The sequence below is a fragment of the Elephas maximus genome, chromosome 7 (assembly GCF_024166365.1).
Source record: "Elephas maximus indicus isolate mEleMax1 chromosome 7, mEleMax1 primary haplotype, whole genome shotgun sequence".
Classification (NCBI taxonomy): Eukaryota; Metazoa; Chordata; class Mammalia; order Proboscidea; family Elephantidae; genus Elephas; species Elephas maximus.
In genome coordinates this window covers 73,086,866-73,099,713 of record NC_064825.1, presented here as the reverse complement: position 1 = coordinate 73,099,713, position 12,848 = coordinate 73,086,866, and the positions used below count along the sequence as shown (strand labels likewise).

Genomic DNA, 12,848 nt, shown 5'->3' with positions numbered 1-12,848 from the left:
CCAAACCTGGACCCCTAAGTAGGGATCTTTATGAAAGCGGCATTCTGCTCTCAGATGTCAGAGGGAGCAACTGCTTCTAGTGTCCCTGGCCATTGACCCCCTTCGCCTTCACCTTTGAGCTGATGTTGTGTTTGGGGGCTGGATGGGAGCAGCTGCCTGCTGTGATTCAACAGCTTCACAGTTGATCCTGGGGGTGGGAGTTGCAGTTGAGGTGTTGATGCCCTAAAACCTTCCTGGGACATGCTTGCTGCCTCAGTTTACCTAGTTGGGCAATCACTGTTTTACTCCTTATTTGATCCAGGCTTTGTCCCAGGAACAGGGTCACAAGAGATGAATCGGATTCAGCCCCTGCCCTCCAGGGGCTCCCAGACCATTGGGGAAGTGGGCAGGTGGGCCCTGGCAGGCCTGGGGAGGTCAGGCCCAGATCCAGGGGCGGTTGTGCTGGGAGAGAGGCTTATTGATCCCAGCCCAGCCCAATCGAACGCAAGCTGCCTGGGCAAAGGGCGGTTTAATTAAGAAGACATAAGGATCTTATTTACCTGTCCGTGCTTGCTAACTGTACAGACAGCTGTCCATCTATACAGACCCACAGACACCATTGGGGGCCTGGAGGCACAGCTGTGCCACAAACATCACTCTCCTCGCTTGGCGAGGGAGATCCCAACCCAGCCCCAGGGAAATTTGTGTGTGGCAGGGGAAAGGCTTGGAGGGTTGGAGAGCTACGGGGAGGGACAAGAGACAGGTCGAGGGATGAGGGATGAGAGAAGGACAAGGGGAGAGACAGAGGAGGCAGAGGTGGGAGCAGAATAGGGATAGAGATGGGCCAAGGCAAAGTGAGGGCTGGAGTCTGGGGCCAGGATGTCACCTTCTCCATTCCAGGACTGATCTCTATTATTCCTCTAAAAAGGAGCTGTTTTCCCTTCAATGAACCCACCCTAACTCAGAGTAATGCAGGGATAAGAGTGCTTTTGAGTGTCTCTCTTACCCCCTAACTGTGAGAAGACCTGTCCTGCACCAGCCCAGCCTGTCCTGAATTCAGATCTGCAGGACGCAGTCTCTCAGAGAGATCTGCCCAGACCTAAGGGAATGATGAAACAGAGAAATGGAGAACCCAAAAGGACGAAAAAAAGATGGGCACACACACACAGCCACAGGAGAAAACAGCATGGGAAGACACAAGGTAGAGGATGCTCCAAACCTTCCCTTCCTTTCAGCAGGATGCCCAATCTCTCTTCTCTCCCGGAGAGACTTCTGTGACTTCTACAGCCCCCGGGGGCCTAGGGTCCACTTCTTCTCTATACCACAGGAATACGTGGGCTCAGAGTATAGCTCCACAACCATCTCTGTAGCTCATCTCATTTCCATAAAAGGACTATCAGCTCTACCAGGGCTTCTCCTTGTTTGCTTCCCTTCATGGTGCCCAGCACACAGTAGTTTCTCACTGATGGCTAGATGATTTGAGAAAGTCCCGGAGAGGGGCTGGGATCCCTGAATCCCAATGCCTGGGGGGAGCCTGGAGCCACTGAGTGAGGCACAGTCAGGGGAAGGGGTCTGCCCAAGAAGTCACAGGCAGTGCTGCATCCTGCCCAGGCTACTGCCCCCTAGTGAGTCAGGATGGGGGTTGAAGTGTGACCCAGGTGGTTGGGAGAAGCCAGCGAAGACCGGGGAAAAATGGATAGACAGAAAGAGTCAAAGGGCTCCTAGTAGGAGGAAGGCTGGGTGACTAAGGACTCTGGTCAGACCTGGCCCTGGAGAAAAAGAGGTAGGCCAGGGCTAGGGGAAGAGGGAACATGAACGTGTATCATTGCACCCTATAATTCCCTAAGAGGCAAGAAGAGAAGACTTGGAGTCTACCCAGCAGGAGAGGGCAGCTGTCCCCGAGCTGCCCTATGCTACCCCACTTTAGGATTCTCACTTTGGCCTCTGATGCCACTCTCCAATCCAGGCTCCACAGAATGTCCCCCCTCCTCCTCCTAAGCAGAGACATAAAAGTCCCTTCTCTCACTCCCCCTTCACACTGCTGGAAGGCTGGCATTTTCAGAAAGCCCAGAAAAAAACCAAAAGGGCAACACAGAAATAAAAAGCCCCAGAGAAACAGGGGTGGGAGGAGGGGTTGCTGACAGAGCCCTACCTTCTCACCCACAGCCACTAGCTACAGACCCAGCCCAGCTGAGGACCTCACCCCTTTTCCACTTTTGAGCAGGTCCCCCTATTCATAGCCCCTTGGCCTTCTCTCTTGTAGAGCAAGACTTGTGGTCCCATGCCAGAGGATCTAGGGAGCAGTGGCTGATGGGGGTGGGCAGTGACCTGCTGGTGGGGCAGCATTGTTCAGCAGTTAAGAACATGGACTCTAGAATCAGGCTGCCTGGGTTCAAATCCTAGCTGGGCCATTGACTAAGTGTGACCTTGGGCAAGTTATTCAACCTCTCTGTGGCGGTGCAGTGGTTAAGCACTCAACTGCTAACCAGAAGGTCAGTGGTTTGAACCCACCAGGTGCCCCATGGGAGAAAGATGTGACAGTCTGCTTCCATAAAGATTTACAGTCTTGGGAACACTATGAGGCAGTTCTACTCTGTCTTACAGGGTCGCTATGAGTTGGAATCGACTTGACTGCAATGTGTCTGGTTTTGGGTTTGGTGTCTTAGTTTCTTTGTCTACTGAATGGGAATAATAATAATCCCTATGTCCTTGGTGCAATGGTTAAGCACTCAGCTGCTGTCTGAAAGGTTGGCAGTTCGAACCTGCCTAGCCACTTCAAAGGAGAAAGATGTGGCGATCTGCTCCAGCCTAGAAAACCCTATGGAGTAGTTCTGCTCTGTCACATGGGGCCACTATGAGTTGGAATTGACTTGATGGCACCCAGTAACAACAGCAACAACATATCCCTAACACCTCAACCATGGAACTCTTCTTGTTTAAGCTGGGAAGTGGGGTGCTGGGCTCCAGTGAGCTCCAGTGGGACTGGCTAGAGGATGAGCTCAGGCTGGGAGTGGACTAGAAAAAGATGAAGGCAGCCCTGAAGCAAGTTTGGCCTGGGTTCTCACACCTGGCACTTCCAGACCTTAGGTCTGGTCCTGCTGGGCTCTGGAACTGGCCCAAGTCCAGCCTCCAGGCCTTTGTCCAGGTTGGCACATCCTGCTCTTCCAGGTCTCCAGCCTTGGCATTCATGGTGGGTTGGGGTGCCACCTTGTGGCCACACCTGGAAACTAACTGACGTTGGGTACATGCAGTGCAGGCTTTCAGGGTAGCCCTGTTGTAGGGGTAAGCAGTAGGAGAGACAGACACCCGTTTCCAGGCTAGACCTCCCCCCACTAGTGGGCAGGCAGGTGTGATTCTAAAGGTGCCATGGTGGGAAATCTGTGACTGTGCCCACGGGATCTATAACTTAGGCCTGACCCTGGTTCCTAACCTGGGAGTGGGCTGCACCAGGCTGGGGTGGGGCTGACAGCTGTTCCTTTTGGCAACCCATGGGGCAGGGACTCCCGTATCTCTTAGGCCACGGGAAGTCTGGAAACGGGCTGAGGTTAAGAATACTCTGATGAGGGGTCTTGACAAGGGTTTCTCAACCTCGGTACTGGTAACATTTTGGCCTGGAAAATTCTTTGCTGTGAGAGGCTGACCTGTGCATTGTAGAATCTTAAGCAGCATCCCTAACCTCTACCCACTAGATGACAGTAGAACCCTTCCCCCAGTTGTGACCATCGAAAATGTCTACAGACATGAGCAAATGTCCCCTGGAGGGTAAAATTCCCTCTGGTTGAGAACCACTGGTTTAGACATATTTGGTTACAGATCCCATTTGCTGCTTACTAGCTGTATAAACTAGTTATTTTTCTGCTCTGGGTCTCCCTTTCTCCAACTATAAAGGGAATAATATTTTGTGAGGATTAAATGAGATATTGCCTCACAAATATTAACTTCCTCTCCTTTCCCTTCCTGCCTTTCCTGGGGTTCCCAACCCTCTATGACCAGCTCTTACTTTTCCCACTTCTTCCTCATGGATTCTTGCCTTCCCTCAACAACATCCCTCAGGGTGTCAGCAAGACACAGGAGGCAGAGCATCAACCCTCCCTGAGATTTCTTGGCCTTTGGGAAGGCATGTCTCTCTGCTAGCTATGAGGCTGGGGTGGGGAGGGGGCTGTGGCTGTGGGGCTGGGGTTGGGGAGGTAAGGAGTGATGATGACCATGGTGCAGGGTGCATAAAGATGCATGGTGCAGATCTATAGGGAGGATGCATGGGCTCTCCAAGCATGCCCCCAACAGGACTGGGCAGAGGCCAATAAGTTCTCCCAGAAGCAGCTACAGATACCTGGCTATCCCAAAGGCCTTCCTCCCTCTGAGGCTGCTCTGATAGGGATAGCCTTGTGGGTTCTCCGGTGGGCACCGGTGTGTTTGTCAGCCTGCAAGTGAGCATGGTCAGCCGTGTGCAGGGGTGGGTCCAGGTTTTGTGGGTTCTAAAGCTTGGACATTTTGGGGAGCACTCTTTAAGAAAATAGAAGTAAAAAAAAGTTGGGTACAAAAGAGAATATTAGGCTTAGAAAAGAAATCAAGGTCAAATATAAAGTTTAAAAAGCTGAAGAATACCAAAAATAAATAAGTAAAAACCAGAAAAAATAGCTTAATAATTTTATTTGACTAGCCTGACACACCTACATAATACTTTTAAATAAATTATATTTACTTGGAAGCATTCAGAATGCCAATTAAAAAACACAGGGCAATTATAGAATGGTGTTCAGTTAACAAATACATTTATTTTATATAAGTTACATCAAAGACAACTGAAGATGAAAAATCCTCATCCCCATTTAATTATTTGTGTGTATGTGTGCACCAGCAAAACCTGCCTTAAATTTCCATGACAATTTATGCCTCCAATACTGTACCATTCAAGTTTAGTGACTACTGAAAATACCACCAGGAAAAGGCTATTTAAAGAGAAATTGGAGAAAGGCAAGGGACCCAAAATAATCTTGAAAAAGAAGAATAAAGTTGGAGAAGTCACATTTTTCCATTTCAAAACTTACTACAAGACTACAGTAATCAAGATTGCTATTGGCTCAAGGATAGACATACAGGTCAATGGACTAGAATTGAGAATTCAGAAATAAGCCTACATGTTTACGGTCAATTCATTTTTTAACAAGAGTGCCAAGATAATTCCATAGGGAAAGAATAATCTTTTCAACAAATGGTGCTGAGACAACTGAGTATCCACATGCAAAAGAACAGAGTTGGACATCTTCCTCACATGTTGTTGTTATCATGAGGTGCTGTCAAGTCAGTCCCGACTCATAGTGACTTTACGAACAACAGAATGAAACACTGTCCTGTGCCATCCTCACAATTGTTGCTATGGTGGAGCCCGTTGTTGCAGCCACTGTGTCAGCCCTTCTCCTGGAAGGTCTTCCTCTTTTTCGCTGACCTTCTACTTTACCAAGCATGATATCCTACTCCAAGGACTGGTCCCTTTTGATAACATGTCCAAAGTATGGGAGACGAAGTCTCACCGTCCTTGCTTCTAAGGAGCATTCTGGCTGTACTTCTTCCATGACAGATTTGTTTGTTTCTCTGGCAGTACATGGTATAGTCAATATTCTTTGCCAACACTATAAGTCAAGTGCATCAATTTTTCTTCAGTTTTCCTTATTCATTGTCCAACTTTCCCATGCATATGAGGCAATTGAAAACACCGTGGCTTGGGTCAGGCGACCTTAGTCCTCAAATTGACATCTTTGCTTTTCAATACTTTAAAGAGGTCTTTAATTATGCTATTAAGCAGTAGTCAAGAAATCAAATGACACATTGCCTTAGGCAAATCTGCTATAAAAGACCTTTTTAAAGTGTTAAAAAGCAAAGTGTAATTCAGTCTTCTTCATTGATTGGATTATCAAACAATGCAAGAGTCTTTTCAATAAACCTATTGAAAATTTATCTCTTTTGATAACGTAATAAACCACTTTTTGGTATGATCTATAAATACTTTTTGGTTACAATTGGCTTCCCAATGTCAGAATAATTTTGTTTCATTGTATATCATTATTGCTTATGTTTTATATTCCCTTTATTTTTTAATCAGAATTTTCTCTCAGTTTTAGTGTAAAGGTGACAAAAGAAAATGGCTTCATTTGTCCAACTCAGAAGTCTATAATTTATCATATTTTTTACTGAAATTTTCCAAAATACATTTCCAATTTGAAGTTCAAATGTGTATTTAAACTCTAAAAAATGTAAAGTCCTATTTAAAAAAGCAAAAAGTGTGGTGAATTTATCGTTGTATATGCTGCACTAATGACTAAGAAGAGAGAGTTTCCATTTGACTAGGCTTTGCTGAGAACTGAATTCTCCTGTTACAGGGAGCTGATCGGAAGAATTGTCCACACACAAAGCTAGTCTGTCTGACATCGCTTCATCCTCCATACATTTACAACCTTCAATCTGCTTTCTACCACATTTTTTCAAGTTTGGGGTGCCATACAACTTCTGGGCCTGGTTTTTATGTCACAAAGTTGGGTGAGTTGGCACAGTGGGTAGTAGGAATATTCCTGGAAGCCATTCCTACCCCAGTATGGCTAGCAATAACTTCATTACACACAGAAATGACTATAAATAACTGTATTCCACTAAATCCAAATGGAATGTATGCCTTTAGTTAGGTAGGTCCCCAAAATGCCAATAAATGCCATTCAACACAAGGGAAAGTTGGAATAGAAAGTGACAATAGTCATAACTGCTTAGTAAAAATAATCTATTTTGTCAAAATAAACAAACAAAAACTAGAGCATGTGAACATATTTCTAGGGCTCCTCTCGAAGTCTTGGAAGGGGTCCATGCAAGGGAGGGGAACTGAAGCTTAAAGTCATGATGCTTCATGGTGTTTCAGCCTTTGGTGGCATGCTCTTGGTACACATGTGTTGTTGTGTGAGCATGTATATGTAAAGACAAATGTGTATGTCTCTATAAAGAGAATGGCCCTGGTGCTTCTTCAGATGCATCCCAGGTAAAAATGGCCCCATGAGCACGGGATGTTTAACCTGTACTGCAAATGGAGTTGAACTCAGCTAGATGCTTTTATTTCCTAGAGGGGACTTAAGTGAAGGATAGGTCAGCAAGGAACCTCAAATCCCATCTTCCGTGGTGTGATCCAATTTCCAGTTGCTTCTCTCCCTCTTGACCTCCCTCATTTCCAGTGTTGGAGCAAGACAGCCAAGACTGCAGGCTCTGAAGTATCTTTGCCTGGGTTCAAATGCTGGCTCATGACCTAAGCTGATCCAGTTGGAGTTCTTCCTTGGGAATTTTCTAACTGGAGCTTAATAGTTAGATCTAAAATAACCCCCAAGTTACAGGAGAAAACCAGTACTGACTAAGAAAGAATGAAGCCAAGAGAAGGCAAGAAGGGTGGGCGGAAAAGCAAGAGGTGTTCCAGGCCTGGTTCCCCAAGCTCATAGAACATCTGTGGAGCCTCTAGCTCTACTTCCATATGTCCTATGTCCTAATGCACCCCTTTTGGGGGTTTAAGCTAATTTGAATTAGGTCTCTGTCACTTGCAACCAGAAGTGTCTTGGACTAAATCTATTCCCATACCTGCTTCTTCTGAAGTACACATCTCTGTAATGGCACCGCTGCCCACTCAGAAGTAAACCAGAGGCCTGAAGCCATCCGTGGCTTCTCTTTTTCCCTTTCTTCTTCTCCTGTAGGGCCTTTGTAGACAGATACATAAGTTGTTCACTGCACGGCACCTGGAGAAGTCCAGCTTGCTCTCAGCTTGCCAGGCTATGAACCCTGGTACAGTGCGGTGTTCCTGGGGGAGAAGAGGCTCACTTTTCTAATTGCTTACTGGCTCCCTGTAGGATACTGGGGCCGTGTCCATCTATGCAGCTGGTTCCATCCGCACAAGAAGCTCTACCCCCTTTCTTCACCTGATTAGCTAACTTCTTATCTCCCGTGATCATCTCTCATTGCACTCTTTACCTTACCTTATAGCACTTCTCACTGTTTATAATGATGCATTTATTTGATTGGTTATTTGTCTAATGGTTATTTCCCCATCAAATTGTAAACTCTGTGAGAGCCAGGACTGTGCCCTTGATGTTGTCCTCTGTGCCCGTAACAGCTGCACATTATTTGGCATAACTGTCTCCAATCCTATGCCCCTTCCCATCCCCAGTCACTACCCCAGTTCAGGCCATGTCATATCTCCTCTGAGCAATCCCGGTATCCTCCCAGTAGGTCTTCCTGCCTCAAGTCTCATTTCATTCTTCAAGCCAAGATTTATTTTTCAACCTTGAAGATTCCATTCTTCAAGCTAAAAGACAGATTTATTTTTATCCTCCCCCCATTTAGATTCCTCTTTGGCTCCCTATGCCCATAGGATAAAGCCCAAACTTCTTAAAACAGTTCATGAGGTCCATTGTGGCCCTAGCTCTGCCTGTTCCCCATCTCACCTCTGGCCTTTCCTTCTGAGCATTTTGGTTCCATGAAGGCACAATTTGCTTTCTCTCACCTTTGGGTCTTTGCATGTGCTGTTTCCTCAGCTTGAAGCACCTTTCTTTGGCCCCTTTTCCTGACTCTCTCAAGGCTCTTATCTGGATTTACCTGCTTATCTCTACTTCCCCCAGGCTGGTTAGGAGCCTTTCCACTCTGCTGCTGTGGATAAATCTGCCACTCGGATAAGTCTTATGTGCCACACACACCCCATTAAAGCCCTTAATTCATTGTGATGTAACCAGCTGCTTACTGGTCTGATCCCCCCAAATGTCTAGGTGCATCCCAAGGGCAGCAACTGTGTCCAATGGTCTCTCTTTTCACCTAGCATGGGACCTTACATCTACTGAATGAGTAAATTTATAAATGAGCCCCAGGGGATCTCAAAGGAGCACAAGGATCCCAAGGGGGCATCTAGGGAAGCAGCCAGCAGACGAGCTGAGGATCCTCAGGAACAGGGCAGCTCTGGGCAGCTCCTCTGGGACCCCGTGCTGGGGAGAGCAGAGGCGGCTGAACAGATCTTTAGACATGTGATGAGGCCTTTCCTTCTGGCATTGCATCTTGCCAGCATTCCTGAGTGTCCCCCACTTGGCAAGCAGAACCCTAGGAAATAGGACTGCAGGGTCTTCAAGAAAAGAGGGTCTGTAGAGGTGGGACGTAGGAAGCACTGGGGTTCTGCTGGAGAATGTGTGAGTATGTGTTGTATATGAGTGGGGACGGACTCTGCCAAGCCATCCCTCCCACAGACCTTGGACCCAGGGGAAGGCAGAGGCGCCTCTGTGTGTGTGTGGTCTCTCCCCTGTGGATGTGCATGGGTCTGTGGGCACTGTGAGTGTGCTGTCTACTCTTGTTTCTCAAGACAGTTCAAATGGCACCTCCTCCAGGAAGCCCTCCCCTGTACCCTGGATAAATAAATGGCTCCCTCCTTTGCTCTCAGAAATTTTGTGCCCTGATGAGAGTACTTCAACAGCCCTGTGACTAATGCTGGCTTACATGTGCCCTCTCCTCACAGGCTCTGGACTCCAGTCTTCTTATGAGATCTCAAACAGTGCCGGAAGCCTCTAAGTGCTGGGCTATTGGCTGAGTAGTCACCTGTGCCTGTCCCGCCTTCTCTGCTATCCGGTTGTGGTTATACCTATCACTGTGAGCCTGTGAGTACCTTACAACTTACAATGCCCCTTCACTCTCATTTAGCTTGTTCGTTCTAGTGCTGTGAGCACTAGATCACACCCTCTGTACAAACAAGGACTCTTGAGTGGCACCTAGGACCATGACCTTCCAGTGGTCCTTGTGGACACGACATCTAGGTCCACTCTGTGTGTGGAAGGGCCCTGATTCTCAGCTTTGTATGCACTTCAGAATTTCCTGGGGGAGCTTTTGAGAAACGCCAATACCTGGCCTTGCCCTGGATACATTAAATCAGAATCTCTAAGGGTGGGGTCAGGCATGGGTATTTTTTTTAAACCACTCAGATAAATCTTATGCGCATGCTGATATAAGAACCATTGACCTGTGTGTGGTGATGTCAAGGTCAGAGGACCCTTCTCACATATTGGAGACATAGGTAGCGCCCCTCCTGTCTGGGGCAGCAGGCTTCTTCCTTGCAATCTGTTTGCCGCCTACAGGGGTCGCTGCGGGACAGCTGGCCCAGTTTGCGGATATTCCTCCGGGTCAGTATCCCGCCCCCATCTCCAGGGAACGCCAGAGCAACCGCTGTATAAATAGCGTCTTTATTTCAAACACCTGAGCGAGCGCTCGCGGCCCGCCCGCCTGCAGTATAAACATACAAAGTCCCTGTCGCACCCCACACCATGCTTCAGAGATAAATACAGCCCTAGGGGCTCCTGCTCCGGCAAAGCAACTCTTATTTACAGGAATAGATTACAAAAGTATTACAAAAAGTGGTCCTGAACCGGGGAGGAGGGGGAAAGGGAGGTTACGGTTACACCTGTTACACTTGGGACTGGAGCGCATCCCGCGGGCGGTGGGAAAGAGTGGACATCGCGAGGGCTCTAGAAAGAAAACACGGCGTCCCCCATTAACGTCCTGGGTGGTCCCGGGCGTTCCGGGGGAAGGCTTAGATCTGCGAGGGTACCACCCAGCCACGGGGTTGGGGTGAGAGAGACAACGGGCCTGACCCTTCAAGGATCAGCTCTGACCCCATCGCAGCGGAGCTCAGGAAAGGGTGCTGCTTGGGGAAAAAAACGGACTGGGTCCTTGTCCTGGGGTGCCGAGGGGCGGAAACGCACTTCAGTTCTCCCGCCTCTCCCACCTCGGGAAGGGTCGCTTTTCAAGCGTGTTTGGGAAAGGGGTTGGCACTTAAGCTCAATCTTTTGGGCGGGAGGGACCCTAGGGGCACCATCCCTTGGGCGGGTGGGCAGCGGCACCCTCCCCCTCAGAGCACCTGGTAGATCCGGTTGGGGTGTGCACCCGCGGGGCACTGCGGGACGCCGTCGGGGGATGGGGTGGGGACGCTGAGGTCGCCCTCGCTCGGGGCGGCAGCCTCTGGCTGGCCGGGTGGCGACCCCGGCGGCGCGTCAGTCAGCAGAAGCGCGGGTGCCGCGGGGCTCTCGGTGGAGATGCGCTCCACGATGCTGGACAGGCAGTCGAGGCTCGACACCGCCGTGTTCTTCCCGGGCCTGGCTTCTGTACGGGAAAAGGTGGGTTAGCGTGCAGAGTGGAGCCGCGAACCACGTCCCAGGGCCCAGAGCTTGCGGGCAGGCGGGAAACTAAGGGTCTGCCAGAGTCCAGGGCCGATTCAGCAAAAGTAGGGGGTCGGGAGGGGAGGGCAAAACGCTTAGTAGTTCACTCCCTGCAGCACTTCCTAGGACGCTGTGAGTCAGGGAAGGAGGATTCCCAGATAGAAGCAAGACAACTTGAAGGGGGGGCGTGGGAAGAAGGAGCGTATAGGGCGAAGTAGGGATACGCACCGCTGGGCGCCTCGCTGTAGTAGGCGCCGTCGTAGCAGTTCCGCTGCCGGGCGCCGCTCGGGGGGCCGCTGTAGTCCATCTGCAAACAGCGAAGGCGACCCTCAGGCCCGCAGCACCGCGACGGGCCCAAGCGCCACTCCCAATAGCCGTCCCACCCCAACTTCCCAAGTCTCAGTCGTGAGTTCCGGGATCGGATCTGCCCTGGTTGGGGGGTGAGCAGGACTGGAAATCTGCAGCATGCCGGGCCAACTGAGGGCGAACGGCCACCTAGGGGCACAAATCCACTATCTGAAGGTAGAGATAAGTGGAGAAAAAGCGTATCTTCACACTGGCACAGCAGTGTTCTAATAGCGCATCCAACCAAGTGGATGGCATCTTTTCCCCGCGCCCCCAAAGCACTACGCTGCTCCAGTGACAGCTGACCAGGACACGGGGACTCCACTCCTGAGAAGGGTCCTTTCCCAATCTTCCCGCCCTCGGAAACGCGTCCCAAATATCCCGAGCGCTGCCCTCACTTCCCCTCTGGTCCCGGGTCTGGACCTTACCATGCCGTCGGAGCAGTTGGAGCGCGGGCTGGACGCATCGGAATCGCCGCTGTAGTGCTCGCCACCGCGGCCGGGGGGCAGCGGGCCTGGCGCATAGAAGGCGGCGGCGGCGCCAGGGGGCGCGGCGTCCTGGTCGCGCAGCAGCGCCTGCAGGCCCTCAATGTAGCGTATGGCGTTGCGCAGGATCTCCACCTTGGGCAACCTCTGGTTCGGGTTGCTCGACGTGCAGCGTTTGAGCGTCTCGAAGGCCTCGTTGACTTTGCTCAGACGGCGCCGCTCGCGCATGGTGGCCGCCTTGCGGCGGTCGGCGTTGGTGGTCTTGCGTTTGCAAGCTTTGCAGGCCCACAGTAGGCAGCGGCCCGCCTGGTGGTGCCCGCTGGGCGCGCGCACATGCTCGTCCTCGCGCGCGCCGGGGGTTGGGTGCACGGCCGCAGGGAAGTGCGAGTGCTCCTCGGGCTTCAGGAGCGCGCCCACGTGCACGAGGCGCGGGTCCAGGTCCTCGAAGAAGCGCAGGTCTGGGGAGTCGAAACACGGGTCATCATAGAAGTCGTCGGCTGCGGCAAAAGAGCAGAGAGAGCCATCAGGACCCGTCAAGTCCACGTCGCGCAGCGGCGGCGACAGCAGCTCCATCCCAGCGGGGGGCGGCGTAGTCCTGGCCTCGCCCAACCCAAGCAGCAGGGGATGCCTGTAACTTTCCGAGGCTCCGGAGCCCGGGTCGCGCGATAGCAAAATGCTGATAGTCTGGACGTCCACCTGACTGTCTTCCACTCCACCCTGTCCTGTCCGACCTGACGTGCCTCAAGGAAACCCGCAGCAGCGCCTTGGGGCTCCCCCACCCCAAGCTTCCAGCCAGGCGCCCGGGGCTATTTATCCAGTAGTAGTCTAAGCG

At 50.7% G+C, this 12,848-nt stretch overlaps 1 protein-coding gene across 1 annotated transcript; it reads right to left on the bottom strand.

The window, feature by feature from the left end:
- Positions 1-10,879: 10,879 nt before the first annotated feature.
- On the bottom strand, positions 10,880-12,589 carry MYOD1 (myogenic differentiation 1). Its single transcript, XM_049890592.1, has 3 exons — positions 11,960-12,589; positions 11,415-11,493; positions 10,880-11,130 (listed from the first exon to the last, which is right to left on the bottom strand). Exons 1-3 carry the CDS (start codon positions 12,587-12,589, stop codon positions 10,880-10,882), a joined length of 960 nt encoding a protein of 319 aa, XP_049746549.1.
- Positions 12,590-12,848: the final 259 nt, after the last annotated feature.